We start from the raw sequence: 15,908 nt of genomic DNA, 5'->3' as shown, positions 1-15,908 counted from the left end.
ACACTGGTGCCGCTTTGTCCCTGATTAGTGAGACGTTACGTAACCACATCCCTGCCCTGAAACATCGCCCCTTGCTGAAAAGTTATCAGGTTGCACACACACTTACAGGTCAACAATTGGACATTTTGGGTTCATTATCTGTTACATTGCGCTTGGGTTCACACACATTCAGCTTGGACATGTATGTTGTAAGAGACTCTAGACAGGATGTTCTTCTTGGGTGGGACTTTTTCAAAACTCATGGTGCATTAATTGACACTGTCTGGGTTCTTTATGATTAAGAATGACAAAATTCCTCTTCTTAGTTCCTCTCAAACATTGCCTTTTTGCTGTAATGTGTCCCTGCTCTCACAGGTGTCAGTCCCCCCTTTGACAGAGATTGTTGTTCCTGCCTCAGTGACATGTGCCACAGAAATGGGAAGTCAGCTTCATGGTTTTCAAGGTATTTTGGAACCAAATGTTGCATTTGACAAAGATCTAGCTGTCGCTCGCAATTTCTCTAATGTTGTCAATGGCCTTACTGTAGTTCATTTACTTAACCCTACTCATCAAGACATTGATCTGCCCAAAGAAGCCTATTTGGGTCAGTTGTACTCTGTGCGTAACATGCCCTCTGATTTGTATGTGCCTGTAACTAGCTCTGTAGCTCAGGTTACTGTTTCCAACCCGTCATGCAAATTACCTGATGTGCATGTTGATACAGAGATTCTTACATCTGATGAGGTGAAAGTAGTTCACTCTCTACTACAACAGAACTGTGATGTTTTTAGCACTAATCCTGTTGATCTTGGTAGGACCAATTTGATCAAACATAGCATACACACATCCTCTGAATCCCCACTGCGTCAGAAAGCATATCGAACATCACCTGTTTTGCGTGAGGAAATTCACAAACAAGTGCAGAAACTTCTTGACGCTGACTTAATTGAGCCTAGCCATAGCCCATGGGCCTCACCAGTTATACTGGTTCGTAAGAAGGATGGGTCTTACAGATTTTGCATCGATTACAGACGCCTAAATTCAATTACTGTTAAAGATGCACACCCACTGCCACGTGTAGATGACAGTTTGGATGCTCTTGCAGGAGCTACCTTGTTTAGCATGTTAGACTTGTCCAGTGGCTACTGGCAAATCCCAATGAAGGATGCTAGTATGGAGAAAACAGCCTTCACCACTGGCGATTCCTTGTATCATTTTAAGGTTTTGCCAATGGGCCTCACTAATGCGCCTCCGACATTTCAGCGCTTGATGGAGCTTGTCCTCCGTGGCCTTCATTGGTCAAAGACTTTGGTGTATCTTGATGACATAATTGTCTTTAGTAAATCATTTCACAATCACATTACTGATCTTACTGAGGTGTTTGGCAGACTGCGTCAGGCAGGTCTCAAGCTCCATCCTCAAAAGTGCCAGCTTTTCAAACAGTCCGTGCTCTTTTTAGGACACATTGTCTCAAAAGACGGCATTAAACCTGACCCAAAAGTAACCGACAAAGTGTTGAATTGGCCTCGTCCGACTACACCCACAGAGATGCGTGCTTTTATGGGCCTCTGCTATTACTATCGGCGCTTTATCAAAGGTTTCGCAGACAGAGCAGCTCCCTTACATGCCCTGACACAAAAACATGCAAAATTCATATGGACAGAAGGATGTGAGGAGGCTTTTCAATACTTTCGCCGTATTTTATCGTCCTCTCCCATTCTTACGTACCCAGATTTCAGTGAGCCTTTCATTCTTTATACTGATGCCTCTCACCAAGCAATTGGCTCTGTTCTTGCACAGAAACAGCAGGGAGTTAAAAAGGTAGTAGCCTATGCCAGTCATGTGTTGACCAAAACTGAGCGTAACTGGTCCACCTTTGACCGTGAGTGGTGGGCTATTGTTTGGTCTGTCAGGCATTTTTCACATTATTTGCAAGGGTGTCCTTTTGTCATTGTCACCGACCATCGCCCCTTGTTAGGTTTGAAGAAAATGCCTATCGAACGAGATCCCACAGGGCGTAGGGCTCGCTGGGCGCTAGAGCTTGATGTGCATGATTGGGTCATAAAGCATAGAGATGGTGTGAAGCACACAAATGCAGACTCTCTATCTAGGCATCCAGGTCACAGTGACTCTATTTCCCAACCTACTTATGACAATACCAATTCAAATTAATCGAAACAGTCTGAAAGCACTGCTCCAGTTACTGTTAATGCTGTCTTAGATCTTTCTGAGGCTCTATCACTTGACGTCACTCAATGTCAGACAGATGACGGCAAACTGAGGACAGTGCGTGATTGGTTGGAGGAAGGAAAGCGACCTCCAGCTTGGGTTGTAAAGAAAAGTTCAGCAGATCTCAGGGTATATTGGCGACAGTTTGATAGACTGCAGTTACAGGATGGCAAAATCTACAGTCTATCTTGTAACAGACCAAAAGAGTGTCGTACCCTTCATATTGTCATTCCTAGTCAAGTTGTTCCTCAGGTGTTACAGTTTTTGCATGGTCATTCCACAGTAGGACACCTAGGTCATAAAAAGACACTTTGGAGGGCAAAAGAGCATTTTTATCTGCCATTCATGGCTAGAGACATAGAGAAATATTGTCAACAATGTGTTGCATGCCGGTCTAGGTCTATGCCAGTCCCACATAGAGTAGCTCCACTGCAGACTATTCATGCTAATGGTCCTTTTGAAAAGGTGGCAGCAGACATTACTGAGCTTCCTGTGTCACCGACCGGACATAGATACGTTCTAGTCCTTCAAGACTACTTCACCAAATATGTGAATTTATACCCTATGAAGGACCAAAGGGCTGTAACCGTTGCACATTGTATTTTTGAGCAGTACATTACAGAGCATGGTGTCCCTGAATATCTCCATACTGATCAAGGGCGTCAGTTTTAGGCAGATTTGATTAAGGAGTTCAAAATTGGGTGTGAACAAAACCAGAACCTCTCCTTATCATCCTGAAGGAGATGGCTTAATTGAAAGATTTAATCGCACCCTGAAGGATCAGTTAAGTAAATGCCTGTATCAGCAAGCTGAACCATGGGATACAATGTTAAAGAGCCAGTAAGATGACAATTTTAAGCATCCTATCACTATTTATAAGTCCCGGACAACAGGTTTAAATGCATGCAAGGTCAAAAAACACTGTAATTTTCTCAAAATATAAATTTAAAATTACCCCATTTCTCAGAGATCCCCAAACGATTCGTGTGAAGTCGTTCAACGACTCAGCCTGCCTAAACCCCACCTTTCAGTAGCCTACTCTGCTCTGATTGGTCAACTGACAGAGTGTCTTTGCACACAATGCACAGATCACAGATCAGTCTCACAGACCACAGATCGGTGACACAGACCAACAACAGTGCAACATGTATTGACCTCGTGCTAACATGATTTACTGAGAAGACATTGTTAACATCAATACACATCATTCATCATTAATCCAAGCAATAAAAACGACGATTGAAACTAACATTTTACACTCATTTAAGCATTTATCTAAACTAACCGGGTCATAGCAAAACCGTAAATAAGCATGCATTAGCCGTTTGCTAACGTGACTCTCTGACAGTAAATTAACAGTTTAAACACACAACATCATTCATCATTAATCCAAACAATACAAACGACGATTGAAACTAACAATTTTACACTCATTTAAGCATTTATCTAAACTAACCGGGTCATAGCAAAACCGTAAATAAGCATGCGTTAGCTGTTTGCTAACGTGACTCTCTGACAGTAAATTAACAGTTTAAATACACAACATCATTCATCATTAATCCAAACAATACAAACGACGATTGAAACTAACAATTTTACACTCATTTAAGCATTTATCTAAACTAACCGGGTCATAGCAAAACTGCTTGCTATCGTGGCTCTGACAGTATATAAATTAGAGTTTAAACAACGATATCATTCATCATTAATCCAAGCAATAAAACGACTATAGACATTTTACACTCATTTAAGCAAGTATGTAGCTATGATCATACTTACAGGTTGTGGTTAGGAGACGCATGTTGTTCCAAATAAAGTGGGTACTGAACCATCTTGCATTGCCAAACGTCTTAATCCCTCCGTTAAAAAATAATTTTAACCACTGATTCTTCACAGCCAGACACGTTTAGAATATCCCTCCTTGAAAAAGTCTCCTTTGGTAAACAACAAAAGCTGAAAACAGCGTGAGCTGAAGTTTACACTCACACACTAGCTAGCTGTGGGCGGGTCATAGTTTTCGTTTCTCCCGCAGGCAAGGCTGTAGGCGGAGATTAGTATCTCATGTGATGTGGATAAGTTCGTGTGACGTGGATAATATCAGGAAGAAGACTCACTCCCTATAACGACTCGTTTCAGCGATTCAGAGTCGACTCCCTGCTTTAGAAGCCAATAACTTTATTAATCGTGCACTTTTTGGTTCAACTACTTTACACGTTGTTTACATTGATGGACAGCTACACGACACACTGCAATAAAGGTTAGTTTCGATTTTGGATCTGTGTGGCTCTTTAAGGTCAATATAGTTTTCTTACAATACTAGTGTTCACAGTAGTACTGGATACACACCTTTCTTTCTTGTTCAGGTTGCCCGTTCATTTACTGTTCTCTAGTCCTGTAGAACCCTCTAGTGCATCCCCTGGTACCCCAGCAGAGTATGCCAGGTCTGTCTGTAGGAAGCTACAGTTTGCTTACAGGTCCCGTCAAGAGAATCATGAACATGCTCATGCTCAGCAGAAAGCCCAATATGACAAAAAGGTAAAATACAGCTCATACAGTGTAGGCGATTTAGTGTGGTTGAGTGATGCTGCTCATTCGCGATGTAAACTCGCCCCGCGCTGGAAAGGACCTTATGTTGTGACACAAATTGTTCAACCTACTGAGGGTCATGCTGTACTTTATGCCATTCAGTCAAAAGCCGCTCCTGAAAAGACACCGCTGGTTGTACATTATAACCGTCTCAAGCCGTATCTGTCTTCTGTATCTCAGTTGAGGCAACCAGTGTCAGATGTACTGTTTCCTAGTGAACCACCACTTGCAAAGGATGTTCTCCCTAGTACTAATTTATCTGGAACAGCTGAGAAAGAGAACTTGCCTTCTATTGTCCTTTCTGGTGAAGTACCTTATCCGACCTCAGACAGGCCTTTGCCTTCAGAACAGCCCCAGTCAAACTTAACTCCGCAAACGGGGCACTTCAATGTTGAGCCCCTTAATGACATAGACATTGTATCACCGCAGCTGGGTCATTCTGTTGTTATGAATTCTAGACCGTTAGGTCGCAGGCCTGTCAAGCCGCCTGCTAGGTTCAAAGACTTTGTTGTGAAGTGAAAAAAAAATCTGTCATAACGTGTCTGTTTCAACCTTTGGTTTGTTAACTGTTGTAAAAAAAAAAGAATATAAAAAAAATAATATGCCTTATTGTTATTGAACGTAATAATTATTGTTTTATCATTTGATACTTGTTTTGTGCCTACAAATGGATTGGGAGGGATCATCTTTACAGTCTAATGTTTTTTTTTTCTTTCCTCTATTGCACTGAATTGTTAATTGAATTAACATTTGAACTCCCACTTGTAAGTTGAAACGTGGACGTTTCTTTTCCCACAGGGTAACTGATGTGAGACAGACAAAGTTTGTTATATGGTCGTATTTCATTCTTGTCTATTTTATTTTATAAGGCATTTACCTATTTCTTTCATGTATTATGAGGGACTTTTATTTTGGTGGGGGAATGCGCGCGGGGAAGAGAAAAGGAGAGGGAGAGAGAAGGACTTTTTCCCGTGTGCCCCGTGTTCTTGTTGAGACTCTCTGTGCTAACTTGAATAAAAGTTAATAGTTGAGAATACCTTCATCCATCGTCTTATTGGAAAGCATTAACATCTATACTCCACGCCTTACACTATCAAGGGATTATAGTTGTAATGTAAAACATGGTCGTTTCATGTGCTTTTGACCACCATTATTTTACTCACCACACCCAGATAGCTGCTATAATGAATATTTGAACCACAAACAAAATCAGAAAGATGTAAAAAGGAGTAAAGATTTCCACTGGGAATTTGATGTTTAGAGGCATTTAGAAAGAATGTGGAACACATGCATAGACTGCAAAATATTGTAAAAATTTGATTGGGGTAAGCGTATTGGAATTGATACAGTAAATGTTATTTACCCTTTTCATGTTTTTTTTCTCTCTTTTATGTTTTGTGTTTTTATTCATTATATATTATAAAAGCAATGATTATTTTATAATTATATTTTCTATTTTGACTTATTGTCACTATTAGAATTAGGCAACTATTTTATTATTTCTCTAATCTTTGTTGGTCTTTTTATGTTTTGTCTTGTTGGTCGTAAGATGTATACATAAATGTTAAAAATCTAAAAAAAAAACAATAAAAAAAAAGATTTCCACTGGTTCATCTAAACAAGAGACACAACTTTATTGACACTCATGAATAAACTGATAATTTACCCTCATAAGCCCAGATTTTACTGTTTAAATTTAAGGTTCAGTTTCAATTGGGGTTATTTTGACCCCCAAGGGCCTCTTTTGTAAAAATTGAAGTGGCTTTGGGTTATTTTAACTTGAATGATGTAATATTACATAAGAAATAAAAGATAAATAACATTTTTAAAGAAATAGTATTTTGTTGAGTGATTATTAAAAAATGCAATGTGTGTCTATGCAAAAACGCTTCTGTATGTATTAGTATGTCCTAGTATTTGCATAATCTTTTACTATGCACTAAAATGTATATACTATCAGAAAAAGAGTACAGACATACATTTTTGTACAATCAGTTTTCTCCCATGTGACGATTGTGTTTTGGAGTTGGGTTATGAGGGGAATTTCATGCTTTATTTTTAATAATGTTACATTTTTGTACAATTTACATTGTACAAGTTCATGTCACATCACCAAATAATAAAATTACGTTTGCATGTGAGATCAGGTTGTTTCAGTACATACATGCCACATTATGATTTCAAATGTTTGTTTACTTTATTAACTTTAACTTACAAAGATAGATCATTGCGCTGAAAAAAAACATAATCTTTATAAAATGTACAAATAAAAAAAATCATGTTAAAATAAAACAACATGCTATTAAAAGAATACATGAAGGCCACAAGCTTCTTTAACGGGAAATTACACACATTTTTTCAGTTCCTCTTTCTTTTTGTTTATAATAAAAAATATCACACTTTTCAAAACTTGTGTAAGTAAACTCTAAAAAAAAAAAATGCTGCATTGTTTCAACCCATAGTTGGTCAAATATGAACAAACTCAACTGTTGGGTTTTACATTTTCATATGCAGGGGTGTTTTTTACCCAACTATGGGTTTAAACAACTCAGCTTCTGGGTTAGAATGACCCACAATTTGGGTTTGTCCATATTTGACCCAAAAACCCAACATTTTAAAAAGATTTTAAAAAATGACAGAACATGATTACATTACAGATGTATTATTTACATTAACAAAATATTGGAAAAACATGATGCATAGCAGTAACTGATAAAAATGGAATTGTCCGTTCAAAGTCGCTTTAAACAAGTCAATCTTGAAAATATTCTGAAACTGAACATTCACTTGACCTCTTGGTTTACTGTTGCTAGGGTCTAACAAGCTCTTTAATCATTAAATAGTCACTGTTTACTGAAACTATCCAAACACACAGGCCTTGACATGAAGACATGTTTGTTACAGTGTGGTGGACTGCAAGAGTAGTTAAGGGTTATTTTGACTTTTGACAGTGGCATAACAAACGTTTTCATTTGATGTATATATAATAGTAGGAGTGGTTTTGTTAGACTGCTTGAAGTTAACACTTGAATAATGAAGGTCCTGCTCCTCTGAGTGAGTCTGGTGGGTAACGTCAGCTTCTGCCGACAGGGGTGTGGAGTTATCCAATGTAGATGAGTCGGTTTGAGGCTACATTCAGAAATTTAAAAATGAATTAAAGTGACTGAGAACAACAAACAAGCACATAAATCATGCTCAATATTTGTTGTTAATTGTTCTCACCTGTGAGGACGGTTTTGCGTAATCACATTTTTGAGATGATATAGACTTTCTCCTCCTCCTCAGGAAACTGTTTTAAAGGGTTCATATATATCAGGAAAAGTTAATTGTAAGTTTCATTTACATTTACACATCTGGCTGATGTTTCTATCCAAAGCAATAAATCTACATTTTATTTGATCAGTATGTGGGAATTAAACCCAAGACCTGTCACACTTTAACCCCCAGGGGTTCAAAAACGCGGGGACGCGTTTTGACGTGTTTTCTCCTTATCATAGCAGAATCAACTTAAAATACTCCATCATTAATAATCAAACACTTACGTGTTTGACATCATTTGAAACTCTGAAGGGTCCTCTTTAATTAGTGTACATTCACAATAACAAGAGATCTTTGTGTTTTTGTCAAATAAAGAAAATAAACAGGGTGCGCAATCAGACATTTCTGTCTCCACCAGCTGTCTCTCAAATCACGTTACAAAAAACAGTTGAAACTCCGTGAATACTCGTCACACATACATGATACACATATCCAAAGAAAGCCTGAAATGTCAACTTTTAAACACGCTAATTATAATCAAATCAATCAACAAATATTTCCTGTTTATATAATCTGCATTGAAGTAAAGAGAGTACCGTTTATCCTGGCTGAGCTCATTATCTCTAACGCGGTCACGCCCTCAGCCTGTTGACATGGTAATGAAGAGACGAGCAGTTACAACAATAATAAACAAAGCGTAAAGTTTTATCAGATTTAAAGACTTTACCGCATGTTTGGATTATAAACTTTATACTCACACGTGAGGAATATCTTCATTTATGTCTGGACATTGAGGAAGAGAAGCGTTTATCTTTAACGTTACCTAGAAGAAGAACGATGGAAGACGCAATGGAGAAGGATATATTCCTGAAGAAACTGTAAGTCATTTGTCTTCATTTATATTTGCTATCATGTAATATGTTATGGCTTGTGCAGTTCAGCCTACATAAACAACCTCTACAGACTGCACGCTTCGGATTGAAAAACTTTCGCATTGTTTACAAACGAGTACGCGTGATCACGTAATGGCGGATTTCATTGTTACATGCTGTACAGTGTTAGACACAGTTATTCACTTATATCCTTCATGGCAACTTTGAGTAATGCTGCACTGCTGTATCTTTTAAGTGTGTTCTGTAATATGATTCCATGTTTACATGCTTATTTACAAACGAGAACGCGCGTGATCACGTAATGGCGGATTTCATTGTTACATGCTGTACAGTGTTAGACACAGTTATTCACTTATATCCTTCATGGCAACTTTGAGTAATGCTGCACTGCTGTATCTTTTAAGTGTGTTCTGTAATATGATTCCATGTTTACATGCTTATTTACAAACGAGAACGCGCGTGATCACGTAATGGCGGATTTCATTGTTACATGCTGTACAGTGTTAGACACAGTTATTCACTTTCGTATCCTTCATGGTAGGGTTGCCGCGGTGACGTAATTTTCCCACCGGATAATCGGCGCATCACAAACGCGATCCCGGTATCACCAAGTGGGAGGGGCTTATAAATGCGCATGCAGACGTGCACATTTTACTTTCACTTTTGAATTACGCAACTGTTTAAATGCAGCGCTTGCGTAAGCTGCGTTAAATCGCCTATGAATTTGCGTGCAATGCGAGTGCAACAGCTGGTTTACTTAAGTGCTTGAGTCAATGTGCGCAGGTAATTCTCACAGAACCCGCCAGTCCCAAGCAGAGCAACCGGCTACTTCTCCATAAAAGCGCTGCTTGAATGATGGGTTTAATATTTTTCTTGATGAAAAACACAACAACAAAACCATCTCCCTTATATTAAACATCATATATGTATATTATAACAAAAACGAGCAAAGCACGCGGCTTCTGTCATCATCTGGTCAGTCAGCTCGCCTTGCAAACTCTGACAGAAATAAATGAAATCTGACACCTGCGGCTGCTCTGTGACGTGACGCGCATTCAGCCCCGCTGAATTCAGACAACAGACACATTCAGTTGTAAGTGTTTGCTCTCTCTAACGAAACTAAATGATTTAATTACTCGAAAATATCAAAACGACGGTGAAAGACGGTGTCGCGGTGGGCAAGTGATATAACCGGTGAGAGGCTGAAGCACCAGTTATCACCGTTTCACCGACTATCGCGGCAAGCCTACTTCATGGCAACTTTGAGTAATGCTGCACTGGGGGATCTGCTGTAATATGATATTGTTTACATGCAACGCATTCCATACATTGCACTTTACACGCGACACCGTTTTATTATGAGCTCCGCGTTGTTTACACGGAGACGCGCACACGGAAGCCACGTGCGATGTGTTTTTAAAGTTCATACTCGCTTACAGAAACGCGTTTAAAACAGAAGCTAGACGATAAGGGGATGGGCATCTGAAAACAGTCATCTGAAAACAGCTTTTTATATAACTAATCATTGCAGATGTTTATCTGAGATACTAATTTAGTTTATGTACATAGTTTATCTGAATGTAGTGCTATCATTTACCCATCAGTTATATATGTAAGGGTATTTCTGTGGACAATTTATGCTAACAGCTGTTCATAACTCTCTTACAGGTCTGCATCCTTCTCATCAGTACAAAACTATGAAGTGGAAAAACATATTCACACTTTTTGGACATAAAGTTATATGGTAACATGAGCCACATGAAGTTTACAGCTCTGTTGTTTATCAGTTTCTTATACAAGTTAAGTTTTTTAATAGGGTTCATTTCCAAATAAACTGAAAATGTCCTACTGATCTTCATTTCTATTTTGATTATATTGTTAACTTCTTAATAAACCTCAAACAAACATGTATACATTTGTCCTCACATTCTTTACTGTAGTTCCCTCTCACATTACTGCCTCATTATGCAGCTCATTATGCGAGCCTTTGTTTGCTAGCTGTCAATCAATCCTTCTCGCATACGGCCCCTCTAAACAAAAAGTGTCTTACAATTTCTAAATCAATATATTGGTTTATGTGAATGAGTAGGCAGGATGATTTTCACATCATTTTAAAGAAAAACTCTAGACTACTAGATTCTGTTTAGGACAATCTTGTTAAAACATGTTTAGTATGGGTTTTGTGGACTTATATCAGTGACTTAAAATTTTTGCTTTTTTAAAAACCACGCATAAACCTTTTTCTCTCAAAAATACATACATGTACATACATGTAGCTCATATAATATTTTAGCCCAGTTTGAGCTGAACACAGTGGTATGAGACACTTGCCATTATTATGTTTTAAAGCAACTGAAAAAAGACCAAATGTAAGAGCATGTCAGAACCTCTGACAGTGTCCCAAAATGGTTGGACCCCAGAGGGTTAATGATGAAGGTGAGTACACAGCAAACACAGGGTAACATTAACGAAAACCGACAAGGACTGAACTAAAGCAGGGGTTTAAATACACAACGGAACACAGGTGAAGACAATAATGACAACAATGATTACAAACAACAGGTGCAAACAATAAAACATAAGGACAATGAAGACAACTGATGATAACTGTTACAGTACTCCCCCCTCTCACTAGGCGCGTCCTGCGCCTTAACATAACCAACACCAAAGTGGGAGGGAGGGGGGAGGCAAGAAGATTGACGGTGAAGGCAGCTGTGTAGTGGGGGACCAGGGCGGACGCAAGCAGACAGAAAGCCGGGGAAGCCGAGGTGCCGAAGGTCCAGGGCGAAGCAGACGGGTCTTGCGAATGAGGCGGAGGTGGAGATCCGGAAGCTCGCGGTGGAGCCCGACTGTCCGAAGGCGGAGTCGGAGGGAGGAAAAAGCCCAACAGAGCCAGCAGAACAGAGTGGCAAGGTGTAGCCGGAGGAGTGTAGTTCAGAGGAGGGGACAGGACAATGACCGACCAAGGCGGAGCCAGAGGGATAAGGAAGCCTGGTGGAGCTTATAGGGGATGGGCCACGGTGTAGGTGAAGGAGTCTTGCCCTGAGGTGTAGCTGATGGGTCAGAGAACTGAGTCGGAGTCAGGGTCTCGGAGTTGACTCATGATGAGAGAGGAGGAGGGAAATGGGAGCTGGGTGGGACCAATAGAGATGAAGAACAGCTGGGCGGGACCAGTGAGGATGAAGAATAGCTGGGCGGGACCAGCGAGGATGAAGAACCGCTGGGTGGAACCAATGAGGATGAAGGGCAGATGGGCGGGACCAGTGAGGATGAAAGATAGTTGGGCAGAACAAGCGAGGATGTAGGGGACCTGGGCGGGACCAACGAGGACGAAAGGCAGCTGGGCAGGCCACCAAGGGCAAAGAATGGCTGGACAGGGCCAGCATGGACAACACACAACAGAAGTCATAAAAACAATCAAAATGGCCAGATTTCAACAGCGGCTCACCCTCAGCAAGGAGAGTGTGGACGGGGCTTTCCTCGTAAGCTATCAAACTCCACCAAGAGGCGGAGTCAGGGTCTTGCACTTGACTGATGATGAGAGAGGAGGAGGGAGGAAAAAGCCCAACAGAGCCAGCAGAACAGAGTGACAAGGTGTAGCCGGAGGAGTGTAGTTCAGAGGATGGGACGGGACAATGACTGACCAAGGCGGAGCCAGAGGGATAAGGAAGCCTGGTGGAGCTTATAGGGGGATGGGCCACGGTGTAGGTGAAGGAGTCTTGACCTGAGGTGTAGCTGATGGGTCAGAGAACTGAGGCGGAGTCAGGGTCTCGGACTTGACTGATGAAGAGAGAGGAGGAGGGAAAGGGGAGCTGGGTGGGACCCATGGAGATGAAGAACAGCTGGGCGGGACCAGTGAGGATGAAAAATAGCTGGGCGGGACCAGTGAGGATGAAGAACAGCTGGGCGGAACCAATGAGGATGAAGGGCAGATGGGCGGGACCAGTGAGGATGAAAGGTAGTTGGGCAGGACAAGCGAGGATGAAGGGCACCTGGGCGGGACCAACGAGGACGAAGGGCAGCTGGGCGGGCCACCAAGGGCAAAGGATGGCTGGACAGGGCCAGCGTGGACAGCACACAACAAAAGTCATAAAAACAATCAAAATGTCCAGATTTCAACAGCGGCTCACCCTCAGAAGGGAGAGTGTGGACGGGGCTTTCCTCGTAATCTATCAAACTCCACCAAGAGGCGGAGTCAGGGTCTTGGACTTGACTGATGATGAGAGACGAGGAGGGAAAGCGGGGCTGGGTGGGACCAATGGAGATGAAGAACAGCTGGGCGGGACCAATGAGGATGAAGGGAAGCTGGGTGGGACCAGCGATGATGAAGAACAGCTGGGCGGGACCAATGAGGATGAAGGGCAGCTGGGCGGGACCAGCGAGGGTGAAAGGTAGTTGGGCGGGACCAGCGAGGATGAAGAACAGCTGGGCAGGACCAGCGAGAATAAAAGGTAGCTGGACGGGACCAACAAGGGCAAATGGCAGCTGTGCGGGACCAGCGAGGGCGAAGGACGGCTGGACGGGACCAGCGTGGACAGCACACAACAAAAGTCATAAAAACAATCAAAATGTCCAGATGTCAACAGCGGCGAGAGTGTGGACTGGGCTTTCCTCATAGCTCTCAAAGTCCACCAAGACTCCCACAGTGACACACAGTGTAACCGGCTCACGCACTTGATCAGACAGTTTAGGAGATTGCAGCTCTGGCTCGAAGGTCGTGGCAGATTTGGGCTCCCTGTCTGCGATGGGCGTAGGCTCCGCATAGAAGGGTGACAGCTGGATGATCTCTGGCTCGGGAGTTAGGCTGGCAACGTTCTACATGGTGTATGATGATCCGCAGGATACCAGCACCCACTCCATAAATGCAGCAAAGCTCCCTCGAGGACCCTCCCTAGACAACTGTGCACGTGTAGCGGTGTTGAGGCCACAACGGAGAAAGGAGCACAGGCAGTAGTCCGGGAAGGAGGTGTCAGGAACCAACATTAGAAATTCTTCTAGGTGTTCCTCGAGGGAGCGATCTCCTTGTTTCAATCACAGAAGACGAACAGCAGGGAAATCCATTAGGTGAGACATGTGCACTGAAACACTATACACGAACACTCAGATGGAAAATAAAAAAAACACTAACAAAGGATGCCGCTTAAACTGTTGGTCGGTTGTTCTGTCACATTTCACCTTATAACACGAAATAACACGAAACTTAATGATGAAGGTGAGTACACAGCAAACAAAGGGTAACATGACAACTGACAACCGACAAGGACTGAACTAAAGCAGGGGTTTAAATACACAACGGAACCCAGGTGAAGAAACTAATGACAAGAATGATTACAAACAACAAGTGCAAACAATAAAACATGAGGGCAAACGAAGACAACTGAGTATAACTGTTACAAGACCTTTGCTCTGCTAATAAAATGCTTTACCAATTCAGGAACACAGAATAAAACAGTCATGTAAATCTAAGGGTTGACTGCCATAAAAAAACATTGATCAACATAATGTGAAATATACAGTATAATGAATATTATTTGAACATTACCTATAACACAGGATCACTATGACTGCAAGAATCAGTAACACAGACAGTACTACTATGGTGATTGTCGTGCTCGTCTCTGGAACTTCTGTGTATTTAAAAAAAGGAAGATACACCTCAGATTTTCCCTTTTTCAGAGACAGTGTCATGACAAAGACACGCATGTATCATGTATTACCTCCTACAGCACATGAATACTCTTGTATCTCCTCACTGCTAACTGAGTCCAGGTACAGTTTGTTATATAGCTTGACTCTATCTGTTACCAGACTCCCGTTCTTATACCAGATGTAAGTATATTTGTTATCCAGAGTGCATTTGGTTGAACAACTCAATATCACTTTCCATCTCTCTGACACAGTGACTGGACTGCTTATCACCTGTGTATCTGATCAACACAAGTCTATTATTACTGATGTGAACAATACTACAATGTTTTTTTCTTAACCAATTAACAAGCAGTTGGTTATACTCAGTAATACATAACGCATGTTAATTATTTGAATCTCTATATCAAATGACAACATTATAGATTCAGCCTTGGTTTTCTGTATGTCATTGAAACTTAGATTACCTGTAACAGTGAGAATGACTCCAGGTAAACCAGCATAAGAGTTTGTGTTAGTGATGATCCTGAATAAATATTCACCAGAGTCGCTCATCTTAACGTTTTTTATTCTCAGTGTGTTGTTCATATACTCCACACGACCAGCAAACTGATCAACATCACGCAGATCTTGATATTTAGAATTTTTATTGTTTGGTAAATGCCAGTATGTTTTCTCTACTGTATCTCCAGTGGGATGTGAGTATGAAGAGTGAATATCTACTGTTGATCCCACTAAAGCACAAACTCTTCTAGAGGTGTAAGTCACACCCCAACAGCCACTGTTAGAAAGACCTGAAAGAGTCACATATGTACATGTTTATAAAACACTAATGTAATAGAAATGTGTGTTCATATGTAAGTAAATGTCACACTTACACAAAGGATCAGAAGAGATTTTGAAATCTGGACGTAGAAAACAGGAATAGGCAGCAGGTGACAAAGGAAACTGTATAGATTCACTTTTTTCTATATATTGTCCATCTTTTTTCCAGTAGATATTCTTAGGTTTTGAGGTTAAAGGGCAGGAGTAATCACATATAAGTTTGTTCTGGTGTTTCCTCACCTGCAGGACTGAATAAAGAAAACACAGAAAAACATTTACAAATGAAGATAATCTGAACTGGACTGATGAGAATGTAAATGTACCTGTGACTGTTAGATTGACTGTGACTGAACTGAGATGTTTAACTCCATCCTTCATAATGATCATGAGCTGATATTCTCCACTGTCTCTCTCTCTCAGATCTGATATTGTGAGCTCTGAGTAGTCTTCAGTGATCCACTGTTTCACTCGTCCTGAGTAATCTGAATCTAA

The 15,908-nt window shown here is 41.1% G+C and overlaps 1 protein-coding gene across 6 annotated transcripts in view; it reads right to left on the bottom strand.

Moving 5' to 3' along the window:
* LOC129453455 (uncharacterized) overlaps window positions 1-15,908 on the bottom strand; it is a 51,696-nt gene that overhangs the window by 16,971 nt on the left and 18,817 nt on the right. For 4 of the 6 annotated variants that reach the window (XM_073862002.1, XM_073862004.1, XM_073861998.1 and 1 more), the window contains 2 exons: window positions 15,059-15,385; window positions 14,663-14,872 (listed from right to left, as the gene is read on the bottom strand). In XM_073862002.1, coding sequence (XP_073718103.1) covers window positions 14,663-14,872; window positions 15,059-15,385 — 537 coding nt within the window. Of the gene's footprint in view, window positions 1-14,487; window positions 14,573-14,662; window positions 14,873-15,058; window positions 15,386-15,908 lie in introns of all 6 variants that reach the window. The other 2 variants (XM_073862000.1, XM_073861999.1) reach the window with 2 other exon arrangements.

The sequence above is a fragment of the Misgurnus anguillicaudatus genome, chromosome 23 (genome assembly GCF_027580225.2).
Source record: "Misgurnus anguillicaudatus chromosome 23, ASM2758022v2, whole genome shotgun sequence".
Lineage (NCBI taxonomy): Eukaryota > Metazoa > Chordata > Actinopteri > Cypriniformes > Cobitidae > Misgurnus > Misgurnus anguillicaudatus.
This window is presented reverse-complemented; position numbering and strand designations above follow the sequence as displayed.